The sequence below is a fragment of the Leopardus geoffroyi genome, chromosome B1 (assembly GCF_018350155.1).
Source record: "Leopardus geoffroyi isolate Oge1 chromosome B1, O.geoffroyi_Oge1_pat1.0, whole genome shotgun sequence".
Lineage (NCBI taxonomy): Eukaryota > Metazoa > Chordata > Mammalia > Carnivora > Felidae > Leopardus > Leopardus geoffroyi.
In genome coordinates this window covers 152392385-152406689 of record NC_059327.1, presented here as the reverse complement: position 1 = coordinate 152406689, position 14305 = coordinate 152392385, and the positions used below count along the sequence as shown (strand labels likewise).

Sequence of the window (14305 nt, the reverse complement as noted above, 5' to 3'; positions counted from 1 at the left end):
ACAATTCAAGCATACTCATACTTCAAACATTTTCATTTTTAAGTCCATCTTCAGACAGAACATCAGTCATTGGATCCTTCTCAAATATAAGTGGTTCGAAACTAAGCTACTGATCACCAACCACAGCCTTGCTCCTCCCAGACTTTTTCCTGTAAATGGCAATTCCTCTCTTTGAGAAACTAATGACAAATAATTTATAATTATTGTTGACTCCTCTCTTTTTCTCACACTCCATATCTGAATCACAAGAAGACTTACTGTAATTGTCTTCAAAATATCTAAGAATGCAACTACTACTCTCCATCTTGCTAGATCAGTACCCTGATCTAATCCATAAGGAGGTCTAAATAATGTCAGTAGCTTTCCCATGGTCTCTCTGCTTGGACATTGGCTCCTACCATCTACACTTAATACAGAAGCCTGACTGATCCTGTTAACATTGATAATAGACTCCATCACATCTTGGTTCTAAAGGCTGCAAAGATCAGATTAAGAGATGGTCTTCATAGGGACCAAAGAGGGTGTGCACTATCTATCCTCCTGCTTTACCTTCAGATTAGCTTCCTCCAGACTCCTCTCCTTCATTCCACTGAAGCAAAAATGCCCTTGATATTTTTGAGTATCCCATGAAAGTTCCATTTGAGACTTGTGGGTCCTTATTTCTATAACATTCTGTTCCTAGATATCTGTAAGCCCACACCTTCACTTCATTCAAGCCTTATCAGAGAGGGCTTTCACTAAATAAAATAGAAATCACTAACCCTCAGTAGAAGCAATCCCTAGTTTCTTCACCTAGCTTTATTTTCTCATTAAATATATCATGAATGTATTTATTCACTTAGTTTCTGTCTCCCCCACCCAAAATAAATTTTATAAAGGCAGGAACTCAGTCTCTTTATCTCTGCTGTATCGTGCTGATCAATATTGATAGACATGTATTATGTGACCAATTAATATCTTTGAATAAATAAATGTTTGTCAAGTGTATACTGAATGATAAAATATGAGATTGGTAACGTGCACTATTTAAGAGCTTGGGTTTGGAAGTTATGTAAAACTCTTTTAAAATGTGGCATTATCATATACTAGTTTTATGATACTGGGTAAGGTATTTAATCTCTTTAAAGTTAATTTTTCCTATCTGTAAAATAAGAACAAATACTTTTGTCTAAAAAACTACATTATTTTGCAGATTAGAGATAATATAGAAGGAGAATTAAGCTCAGTAAATTTTTAAAGTAATGTTAATGATTAGTAGTAGTAATAACTGTTATATGCAAGATCTTGTGAAAAGATTCTCAAGCAATTTCCTTCATATGAATTTTAATTTTTTCTAAACAATTGTGGTTTTAAAGAATAAAGTTTTAACAATAAAATACAAACTATATATCACTCTAGCTAGTTTTAACTGTTTACAAAACTGCATTAAGTCATCTACTCATTTAATATCATTCATGTCTAGCCCTGTGATAGAGACTGGGGGGGGGGGCTATAAACATGTATCAGTTTCAAGAAGCTCATTTTGTAGTACGGATGATAAAGCATGTAGAGAGATAATTATGATATCATGCATAGCAAGACAAAGTGCAGAGCAATGCAACTAGAGTGTATATGATTGCCTCTGGCTGAGAATTTATTCATTCAACAAATATATGAAATGCTACACATTCTCAGCACTGATCTAGGAACACCAGGTGAGCAAGATAACAAAACTTCTGCATTTAGAGGCTTAAATTCTAATGTAGGACCAGGAAGCTTTCCTTTACTGAGCTATTTGTACAACTGGGAAGTTTTCTTTTACTGAGCTATTCAACACTATTTAGTGATTACTGTATGCAAGGCAGACACTGAGGATAGGAAGGAAAATGAAGATAAATGACACCGATCTAATGGAGAAAGCCACATTTGAATTAATCTTGAAGGTCAAGTAGAGCTGAAGATAGTGGAGAGGACATTCTAGGGCTGAATGAAGTGTTTCAAAGGGACAGAACAAGAACTAGGTAGAGTTTTTCTGGAAAGGAAATAGTGGAATGTGAGTCATGGCCAAAATTATACCAGGCTAAGCAACAAAGTATTGTTTTTTGCTTCGTTTATTTGCTTGTTTGGTGATTAAGCATTAGAGGAAAGCAGTGATTAAGTAAAATCTACCTTGGGACAGTATGTATGGAGGGGCTAATGTGAGAAAATACAAAAATAGGAAGACTTGCTTGAAGATGGCTTGAAACAGCTCAGGATAATGTATAAAATATAATAAAATCGAAGTGACTTTATAAGATAGAATGAAATACTATAGTTGAAGGTAATTACAAATTTATAAAATAAGTCAAGAATTGTCTGACAATGTAAATAATTGTCATTGAAGGTGCCATCTACTCAGACGTAGAAATAAAAAGAAATAGGGAGAGATTTCTCTAAAGTTCCTTTAATATTTTGTTTAAATTGATTAATTTTACAGAAGAACTAAACTTATTTGTACTTGATCCTGGATTAAGAAATATAACTATGAATCACTTTAAGATTCAACAGAAACATTCCTTTAGTCAACTTCGATAATAATTTCCAGGAGTATGGAAAAATAAGTCTTAAAGAACTAAAGATGCTGTGATGGGAAAATTTGATATTTTTATTTTATTTTTGAATCGCTTTAAATAGTAAAAGTTGGCACTGTATATAACACATGAAAGCATACTGCACTGTGAATAAGTCAATTAAGGCAGGGCCTGTGGGTTTTTTACATCATTTCTCATGAAATCTCTCTAGAATATATAACTATTTATGATATGCCCTATTTAACAACACATCAGAGAAGGAATTTGAATTCAGGCCCATGTTTCTGGCACATAGGGCAGTGATACCAGAAAGATGAAGGTTCGTGATGACATCATCCATAGAAGTGCTACTTCAGACTCCCTCCCTCAGCTTCAATCAGAAAAATAACACGATTCAGTTGCACTTATGTCTCATTATCTGTGTGCTGCAGGTTGAGAATAATTGTTGAATAAATTAGCATCAGATCAGAGAGCATGAAATTAAGGACACAAATAAAGTGAGTTGCAACATGGTAAATTAAAAACAAGTTGAAGACTTCCTCAGTTGAACATCAAGAGGTACATTTATTAAGGGGAATGCAGTCTGAGTTCACATAGAATATAAGACAGAATTATTTTAAATATTTTCCTTTTGCTTCATGCGTATGTGTAGTTTCAGGGTAGCAACATCAAATAGAACATTCAATTAGGAGACTAGAAATTTCAAATCTGTATTCCCAACCACAGTACTGTTTTAAAGACCAAAATGTACAAAATTTAGGTAGGATCATTTGTTGATAACGACACTTGCTTTTAAAACAAGGTTTTCGGGGCACCTGGGTGGCTCAGTCTGTTAAACGACCCACTCTTGAAGTTGGCTCAGGTTATGATCACATGGTTTGTGGGATCGAGCCCCATGTCGGCCTCTATGCTGATGTGGAGCCTGCTTGGATTCTCTGTCCCTCTCCTGCTCTCTCCTTCTCTCTCTCTCAAAATAAATAAATAAAAATGAAAAATGAAAATAAGCACAAATAAAGGTTTCCAGTGCATATAAAGTACATGACAAATTTATTTTTAAAATGTTTATTTAGTTTTGAGAAAGAGAGAAAGTGTGAGCAGGGAAGGGGCAGAGATAGAGGGGGACAGAGGATCTGAAGCAGGCTGTGTGCTGACAGCAGAGAGCCAGATGTGGGACTTGAACTCATAAACCATGAGACCATGACCTAAGCCAAAGTTGGATGATTAACCGACTGAGCCACCCAGACCTCCCAGTATGTGACAAATTTAGTTGACTTAATATAAAAGATTTAGTTATCTTAGTTTGTCTCAGTCAGGACCCATTCACATTAAACAAGTTCTGTAATAAATCAGGAGTCTATAAAAGTAGGTAGTATTAGTTATAATTATTTTAGGGTATTGTCCACTAGTATCTAATGCATTAAGTTAGATTAAAATAAACATACCGCTATACATACATAAACTACTATAATTACCTGCAGATTTTTTCACATATATACCTAACACAAAAATATATCTGAATTTAATCTGTACAACAGTCTTACAAGTTAGGTATGACTTCCCCCTTTTTTTGGTGATATTGAAGCTCAAAGTGTTTAAGTAAAGTGCCCATGGATTGGTTTAGCATTAAGTGTAATAGGCTTACATAAATTTATAGGACAGGGGCGCCTGGGTGGCGCAGTCGGTTAAGCGTCCGACTTCAGCCAGGTCACGATCTCGCGGTCCGTGAGTTCGAGCCCCGCGTCAGGCTCTGGGCTGATGGCTCAGAGCCTGGAGCCTGCTTCGGATTCTGTGTCTCCCTCTCTCTCTGCCCCTCCCCCGTTCATGCTCTGTCTCTCTCTGTCCCAAAAATAAATAAACATTGAAAAAAAAAATTAAAAAAAAAATAAATTTATAGGACATTGTCTTTATCTTTGACAAGCAGACATTTTTTAGGTAAGAGTTAAAAATGTATGCAAAACGGAAAAAATTAAATGAAAGATCTGAGTAAGAATTTTTGACATAGGAAGGATCATTATAGACATTTGCAAAAATGTGTACATTGGCACAGTGTTCAAAAGAAGGAGGGATTACTTCATGGTGAAGTGGTGAGGGATTGTCTCATGGATGTGATGTGATTTGAACAGGATTTTGAAGGAACTGAAAAGGTAGTAAATACAACGGTGTGAATTTCAGAGGAAGAAGCAATGTAGGCAGACCAAAATATCAAGCATGTTAAAATGGACTAAAAGACATGGCATATGAAGGAGTTCAGAGCACAGGAACAGATATAATGGGAAAGTGATACCTATATATCTGTTAGTACCCTGCCATGCCTGTCCTAAACTTTATCTGTATTAATTCATGTCCCTTTTACATCGCTAGGAGCTATTCTTATCTCTTATCATTGATGAGGAAACTATGGTTCTGAATGTTTAACTAACTTGTGCAAAGTCACATCGTTTATGGCAGAACCAAAATTACAATATATGGCTAGATCCATAGTCCATGTTCTTGACCACTATGCAATACTGTCTTCCATAGTAATAATAGCGACCTGGCACTATTCTAAACATTACATTCATTATCTGAACTCATTCCAGAAGGTAGACTTGCTGTCTAAGAGCTTCACGTTAACCATGGGTAATAAAAATTCATGGTTAGAGTTTATTTGAGGAAGTTAAATTTGGCAGCCATATTAAGGATGAGATGAAGACATGACATGTATTCAGTATTTGCCTACTATTATTATCATGAATATAATTAATAACTACATTTTATATTAGATAGTATCATTAATGCATAGGAAAATATAATAATCACTTACTATTATAATTCTTGAACCTATAGTATCTGGCACCACATGCTATCACTGATGTCCTTTTAAAGTCCTTTTCCTCAGATGAAATGTGGTCATGTTCAAATTCAGATTTCATTTAATTGTACTGGTGACCATTTTTTTTTCCACACTGTATTCTTATTTCAAATATTCCTGTTCATTCATCACTGGGTATAAGTTTTGTAAAATATTTAATTTCTTAGTTACTAAAAAACCTTATTTTTCCTTGTTCTCTACCTGTCTCTCTCTCGTCCCTGTCTCTCCTCTCATCTCTCTGTAAGAACCTATTTGTTCTGATAAGAATTAAGGATGCCCTTGGCTCCAGTAATACCCTCTTTGGGTTACTGTCAAGGGGACAATAATGTATGGGCATGTACTCAAATGGAAGAAGAAACACATCTAAATTTTGAAGAAACCCACATGTCTGCAGGTCATTTTATTCTTCTACTACATTCCTCCGTGAGAATTTTTACTGGAAGTGTGTATTTCTTTTGAGACACGGGAAAAAAACAATCTCCTAGCAATACAAGCTGATTCAAAAGTTCAGATAATCAACAACACAATAATGTTACTGTGGTCTGTTTTAGGACTTTTAAAGGGATTCTACATTCTCATCTGTGACCTATTGTGAATATATGATGATTTGGGAATTCACTCGTTATTTACCAGGTAAATATTTTGAGTTGTTTCTTTTGTCTGCGTTACAAAAAAGTTGTATATTGTTTCTGCTCTGTTTTCCATATTTAAAAATTAAATAAGTGGATATCCAACCCACTTATGTCAATAAGTGACAGAAGTCAATACCCAATCAAATGAAATTACTTAGTAGATTCACAGCATTTATTGAATACATATTGCTGCTATGCATATTTGGCACACATAATTTAAAAATTGATTAATAGCAATGGGAAGGGGAACATATTATTGAAAGCAAGTCTAAATATTCCCTGATAAAATTTCTAGATGATTTAGAAAGTGGTAAGTAGGGTATGAGGGACAAAGGAAGGAATGAGAGCACACAGACATAGCAAAGACTGAATGAATTTAAATAAAATAAAGACCTTAGTTATGTCACTTGAAAATACTTTATTGGATGGCTGAAAAATTACTGGAACTCTTTATACTGGGAAGCTCACCACATAACCACATTAATGACACACATACATGTTTAAAAGAGATGTGAAACTCTAGATATTTTTGAGTACAAATTAGATTTTCTTTAAGAAAATAATTAATCTCAAGGAACTTTTCCAGTCGTCTGTGGCTGACTGCTGCTTTCCCTAAAATTATTAAACCACCTATGGTTATAGTAATCCTATTAAATGTTAAACTTCAATGCCTCAATCAAAACATTGAAGTTAATATTTTATTAGGATAAAAAGTGAAGAGTCAGAAGAAAAAGCAATGTTGATATATTTACGGCTCCTTTAATTTGGATACATTTTTCTCTGGCAGTGAATTCATAGTACGTGAGTTAATACATATGTTTTGAAAAACTAAATAGAAACTCAGGTTCATTGATGATCAATGACTTTGACAAAACTCTACTAAAATACAGGACAATTAGTATTAATGCCAGTGAAATTGTTAATAACATTACTGTGGCTATTTTTCTTTTTATCCTGAAATTAATAATAACCTAATAGAAGAAACCCAGATGTTCATAATACATGCAAACACACACACACACACACACACACACACACACACACACACACACATAATTTGCTACTGTACTTACTTTTGGTCACAACACCTTCTAAGTGGATGATGTTAGGATGATCAAACTGCCCCATGATACTTGCTTCACCCAGGAAATCTCGGCGTTGCTTTTCTGTATAGCCTACTTTGAGGGTTTTGATTGCCACAGGTAATTCCCTTTTTCCTGGAAGTTTCAACCGTCCACTACAAACTTCACCAAATTCACCTTGTGATAAAGATGAAAAAAACCCCACAGACTCATTTCAAATCCTTACTCTATGAATACACTAAAGCCCTATTAAGGTAGAGACAAAACAGAATTGAAATGGGAGTCCAACTTTGTTATCAGGGTTAAGAAGTGGTGCTTTGGGAAAAATCGTCTACAGGTGATCATTAAACACTCTGGGGGTTATTAGCTTCATTCATCTCACCTACAAAAACCTTAATGAAAACATTAGAAAGAAATTAAATGCAACTGATTGAAAATCACTCGCATCTTCCTTCTGTGTCTACACTAGCAGTGCCTTAATTACTGAGAAGGGAAAAGGAGAAAAGTTTATAGCAGGACAAAAAGGGAATAATTTCAAGGAAGAGATGACTCATAAATAGAGTATCAGAGTGCTTAAATTATGTAAATAGTTTTGGGCATTACAGATTATATATGGAATGAAAGAAACAGTAGATGGTAAAACACTATACACTTTATAATGTATTTAAATATGTATAAAATATACATACTTTTGCTACTTTATTTATTTATTTATTTATTTATTTAATAAAGCAAATATTTGCTGGTTTAAATATGAGCTCCACAGAGGGAAGCATTAAAATATGATCAATTACCTACCACTTTGAAAGCAAGTCGATTACAAAAGATTAAAAACATTCTTTGTTAGATCAGGACATTGACATATTACATTCTATAATATAAACACAACTTAAAAGTCCAAGTTAAACACACTATTGTACCTGCTCCAATAACTCTTTCAATGGTGATGCATGAAGCTTCTATCTCCTTGGCAAATTCATGGACAGCTTGATTGGGATCCTCATAGGTGTGTGGATCAATATAAGTTCTTACTCCTGGCAGTTTAACTGGAAACATAAGTGTGCATTGAAATATAAGTGCTTGTGATGAATGAATGGAATCACAAACATTATTAACATGCACCTCTGGCTTAAATTCCTAACTCCTAGAAATGGCCAAGCTGTAAGGACAGCCCCTCTCCTGAGTTATAGGAGTCATTTGTACAGCTATGTCACTTACATAATTTTAAGAAATCTGGATTGTTGGCCTGTGCAAGAAATGCATATATGACAACATATTTGAAAAGGCACATCACTGATGTTCAGAGAGTCAGTGCCTGAAGCAAACTAAGATAATTTTTTTTTACTAAACTTGGCAATGAAATGTTAGTGAGTTATTTGTTGCTTTGTTATTCTGTTTCACTTAAAATGCCTTCACAGAGGGGCACCTGTGTGGCTCAGTCAGTTGAGCGTCTGACTTCCGCTCAGGTCATGATATCACGGTGTGTGGGTTCAAGCCCTGCGTCGGGCTCTGTGCTGACAGCTAGGAGCCTGGAGCCTGCTTCAGATTCTGTGTCTCCCTCTCTCTTTGCCCCTCCCCTGCTCACACTCTGTCTCTCTCTCTATATCTCTCTCTCTCTCAAATAAATATTTAAAAAATAAATAAATAAAATGCCATCACAGATGGTTACTTTTGGTTTCACAAAAAATAATTTAAAATAATTTTTCTGGAGCTTTGGTCCAGTAAGACTGACACAGAACTAAAAGAAAAGTTCAACTTGTCATACCTCTGTTACTGCGTGACTTTATACAAGACTCTAATGTTCTATGAGCTTCAGTTTCATCACTTTTAAAGACTACCAATTTCACAGGGTCTTTTTTTTTTTGGAGGATAAATACCATTAAATAAGATGGGAACTATGATAATGGACTCAATATTTTGCAGCATGAATTATGGCTTTAATGGCTTTGATTTTTATAGTCACAGGAGAGTGACAAAAACACAAGAAATTCTTCTTGTAATTTACTTAACAAATCAACTAACACTGTACTATTTATTAAAAATGCACATTTTAAAATACCATTAATTAGAACTCATTTAGGCTAATTTATAATGCATGTTATAAAAACTTGATTTTCTGCGTTTTTAAAAAGGATAGTCTTTTTCAAATCATCGAATGAAGGTTGTTGCTACCAGATCTGCTCAGGGAAATTCTTGCTATCATGCTAGAGGAAGAAAAAAAAATACTGAGAAATTTTCTTCATTTAATCTGATGGTGTTATTGAACCATAGATTTCTACTGACTGTGTTGCAAGAAATTAGAATCGACCTGGAAATTTGGTTTGAAATATAACAGCTTTTTATATTGATTGAAAAAATTTTTTAAGTAATTATAATGAAGGTATGCTTTAAAAAATCTAATAAACCATCCAGCTGTTGTCTAGGGTCAACCAGCAGTGCCCCCAAGCCCATATGCTTTACGGAATGTAACATAACACATTGTTTTAAACAAAATATTCTGGTCAGTTATTACATCTCCTTGTCTGAAAATGAACTAAAATAACAATAAAATCTCTTCTATTTTGTTTTCTTTTGATTTTTCACAATTTGCTTACTGTGCCCATTATGAAAATGCATCTTTTCCTCTTCTGGATCTTGCTTTGCTTTGCTGTAACCACACCGCCTGGAACAGAGTAAGCTACAATTAGCTACATCTCCAAGTGTTGAATCACGTGAAGCCCAGAAGCATGAAACGCAATTGAAATGAGTGCAGCCCTGACTGATTTTCACACCAGCAGCGTGTAAAAACACCAGTCCTTCTTTTGGATGAGTCACATTTCCCAAACCAGCATCTCTCACTCTTGCCCAGATTTCACGGAGAAGTCTGAAGCCATCCAGACCCATTTAAAACAAACAACCCCCCCCCAAAACCCTTCTCTTCACCATACACCATACACCAGAATGTTTCTGTTCTTTTTCATTCTTAAAATTTTTTGTCACCTCAGAAGACTTTTTACAGAATGAATTGCCCAAAATAGTTTCTATTGAATTAATATCTTACTCTATCATTTTTTTTCTCTTGTTTTGGAGTTTTGAAGTAAAGTTGCTCTTCTCCACTGAGTCCACTTAGATCACTACCAAATTTACCATAATCTGCAACTTCTCTCAGTTCAGCCCCACTTCCCAAATTTTATTCTCTCCTGTTTTACTCAACTACTTACTAATTTACCAGTCTTTGAAACCTGCTCTTGTTGCTGAAAAAAAAAAATCTGTGCTTGGAGGTTCACTAATGAGAGTCACCTCATGACTTTATCTTAGTTTTTAATTATTCATGATGGACTGAAATCTCTACTCCTTTTGCGATGCTTCTTACTTCTCTCTTCTACCGTCAATCCATTCATTTCCATCCATTTAATTAATACCTCTATTCGGATTTAATTCTTTTGAAAGTTACACTCTTGTCCCTCCCTCATAGATTTATTTTACAGGAGTATTCCACTGGCATACAGACTCAATAGGTCTGAAAAACAAATCAGTATATTTCTCTTTACTTTCAATCTTGATCCATTGCCTTCTTTTCCTGTTACTAACATTGGCAAGGTCTTGGCCCCTCTAAGAACAAAGCCATATTCTCCTGTACTTCACAACAAATTAGTTGCCAAATCCCAAGCATTGTATAACGTAAAAGTCTTACAATTCATCTCTTCTTTTTCATTAGGTCTACTGCTTCTTTAATTAAGGCTTTGTTATTTTTCTTTTGGATTGCAGTAAGTGCCTCTGAACAGATGCCCCTGCATTCTGTAACTGTTGTCCTAAATTCTACAAGACATGGTTGTAGCCAGATTACTGTAAACAAGGTACCTTTCTGTGTTGTTAGCTGTCTCCTGCAAAATCTTCCATAAAATAATAAGGTGTGGATTCCTAAATATAGCCCTCATGCATATTTCCTACACTTTCTCTGTTATCTTCAAGTATACTGAATTATCTTCAGGTATTCAAGATATTTCCCCATGTTTCCACAATGTGCATATGCTGGTTCCTACACCTAGGATGCTGTTCATAACAATTTCCAGTTATCAAAGTCTAGTTCAATTTTTGCCTCCTTCGTGCTTTTGTTTCTGATACCCCAACATAATGCCCTATTTCCCAATAGCTTTCTGAACCCAATAGCTTTCTGTACCCCTCTCACATTGTGATTCCCATTTCAATGCAACATAATCACTTCAATATGTTTTCTGGGTCTCTTACTCGTTGTCAGTTTCTTGAACGGCAGAAACTAGCATTTACCCATAAATTTCTGCAGTGACCCAGTGTCTGTCTCAGAGTTGGCACCAAAAATATTTGTCACATTGATGAATGGATACATGAATGAATGAATGATATTTTGATTGCGTCTACACAATGACAAGTGTTTGGAGAAGAAATATGCTGATGAATACTAAATTGATGTGGTACATGATTAACCATACAACATTAAAACAACTGACAAAAATGAAAATATTTAAATTACTTTTAGTGAAATTCTAAGGAAGTGAATTTATTCTTCATAAGCTCCATAACAAAATTGAATTTATTAAAAACAAAATTTCCATTTATTTCTACATAAAAAATATACAGCCAAAATGGCAGACTGACAAAATATTTTCATTACAAAGTTGGTTGAAAACTACTATGTGATGTAAATGAAGTGTTCAATCAACACATACAAACGAGGACTCTTCCTTGTTTATATATTCTATGTTATTTCTTAAATATGTCTCTATTTCGATGGAAAAATAAAACCTATTTTATTCTATATCATTTCCTAGTACATAATTACATATGTATTTTACAAAGTAGATAACACAACCCATCTTTGTGTCATTTTTGAAAGAAAAATACAATTATTTTTGTTTTATCATGTTGAAGAACTGGCAATTTACTAATAAAATACAGCTAGTGAAATCTGAAGAAATTTGAAGTAATAACTTAATAGATATGCTGTTCTCAGGTGAGGAAAAATACACAATGGGGATCTGGTGGCTTTTCAAATTTTACTCATAACACTTAGATAGCTGCATTAGTCATCCAAGAGTCCTTAAGACATCTTGAATCAACTTACTGCAGTGAAATGGAGAGAAAAAAAAATACATAAAATCATACTAAAATTACATTTTGTGTGAAATTTATTTTAATGCATTGTTCATAATTTTTCTAGATACTGTGTTATTCTTTCAATCTTTAATTCATGTGTCTCTAGAGAGAAGTTACTGTTACTTTTGAAAATCAATGTTCTAAATAAAATTGTGTAAAATCACCCCGAGATTTATGTTATTTAAATAATACTGACAAAAAAACTTTGTTAGAAGAATTCTAAAGAGACCTGAAAAGTATACAAGTTGTTTCAGTTTACTTTAGAAAACAAACATCCAGTCTACCTTCTACTCTCCTACCTTCAAAAGAAAAAAAAAGACAAGAGCTTTCAAACCTGTATCGTCAAATAGTCTTTATCATTAAATAAGCCTCATGGATGTTTAAATTGCATGCAGGTTCCTCATATGAAAATGGAAATAAAACCTTGGATCTCATCTAAAAAGGGATTTGGGAATACCTTGGTGAGGACTGGTTAACATTTTAATACCTAGGGTGAGAGTCAGGAGGGCAATAGAAAGGAGTTATTTTTGACTATGGGCATCTCTGGAGCTCTATAACATATACGGCTGCATGTCACATTAACATATAAAATTAAGTTCTGGAACCCCCCAAAGCATCATTAAAACAAGCCTCAACAAGATACAGCAAGTAAAAGTGCAGCTGGCAGATACTGGCACCAAGCAGCGGCTCAGCCTCACTAACAAAGCATTGCAGGATGCCTGTTCATTCAGCATCATCGTGTGTACCTGCTCCAGATGCATAATTTTAACCCATCAGACAAACAGTCAATAAATATGCCATTCTGTACATAAATTATGCCTCCTACCTTCTGGAACTGATTTTTTTTTTTCTGAGTGGAAAAGAAACCGTTTCTTCATTTTGCTCCATATCACAATTTTAATGAGCTTTGATATCATTGTACTAAAAATATCTTTAGTGTTTCTAGTTAGAGGAATCATCTTCTAGTCATTTATACTTATTTTCTCCTAGAGAACAATATCGTCTTATTGTTTAGTAGTAGAGGTGGGCATGAGAAATCATATTAAATGTAGGTGTGATTCATAATCATTAATTAATATTTATTAAAAAGTCCTAGCGAGACAGTTAATAGGTAAATATAACAATGACTTTATAGGTCATTTAGAAATCAGTCTATTTTCTCCCATACTTACCCTAAGAATTTGGGTTATTCATCCTTGATGATGTTAATTCTGATGTTAAAAATTTGGCCCCAACCATGACATCTAAATTTGGATATCTGAGATTTCCATAATACATGAAAGAGTAAGCAATAATCTTTATGTATGTATGTATGTATGTATGTATGTGCCCATGAGTAATTTGGTTCTTGGATGGAAATTAAGAATTTGATGATAAATTAGAGGTATGAACATCAAGCCCCCCTGAGTCCCAAGCAATGCAGAGAATCAGTAATTTATTAAATGGCACCCTTATGGCCAATGAGGAAAGATGAGTGAATGCAGGAGCCAGGGGAGATCATAAATCCTTGCTCAACTATAGCTTCCACAGAATCAGAGTTTTCCATTACTTTTGCCTCCAGATAAACACTGAAAAATCACTTTTTTTCCCCACTGAATTCTAAATTAGGTGGGGAGGGGTGCAATGATGGGAGAAGAAATAGTTCTGCAGTTTGATTTGTTTAAAAGAGTGAGCATATGCAGTCCCTAGCTCAGAAATGGAAACTCTGATCTTGTTCCTCTATTTTCCAGATTGATTAAGAAATGCTTTACCTATATTTTAAAGGAAAAATATTCTTAAGGCAACAAATTGTAGCATACACAGAGGCAGTGTGTTTTGCTTACGGAAAATAAAATCTCCTTGTAATTTAAATCTTTTTAAAAACTGCATTTCTCTATATATGCACACTTTCTTATTCATACATAATAGTGACCTCAACCACCATGTAATGTGTAAGACTTTTATTGCTGAAATCTTAAAAAGCATAAGTTACATATTTTGAGGAAATAGTCTGACTTTTTCACTTCAGGATTCTCTCCAACTGAACAAAAGTAGTTTTAATAAAAGCTCAGCTAATTCAGCCTCATAAAATAAAGAGGC

General features: G+C 34.3%; 1 protein-coding gene across 9 annotated transcripts in view; it reads right to left on the bottom strand.

Annotated features, from left to right (window-relative positions):
* EPHA5 (EPH receptor A5) overlaps nt 1–14305 on the bottom strand; it is a 344908-nt gene that overhangs the window by 34844 nt on the left and 295759 nt on the right. For all 9 annotated transcript variants that reach the window (XM_045473882.1, XM_045473884.1, XM_045473883.1 and 6 more), the window contains 3 exons: nt 9709–9776; nt 8035–8160; nt 7106–7291 (listed from right to left, as the gene is read on the bottom strand). In XM_045473882.1, the coding sequence (XP_045329838.1) occupies nt 7106–7291; nt 8035–8160; nt 9709–9776 (380 nt within the window). The remainder of the gene's footprint in view (nt 1–7105; nt 7292–8034; nt 8161–9708; nt 9777–14305) is intronic.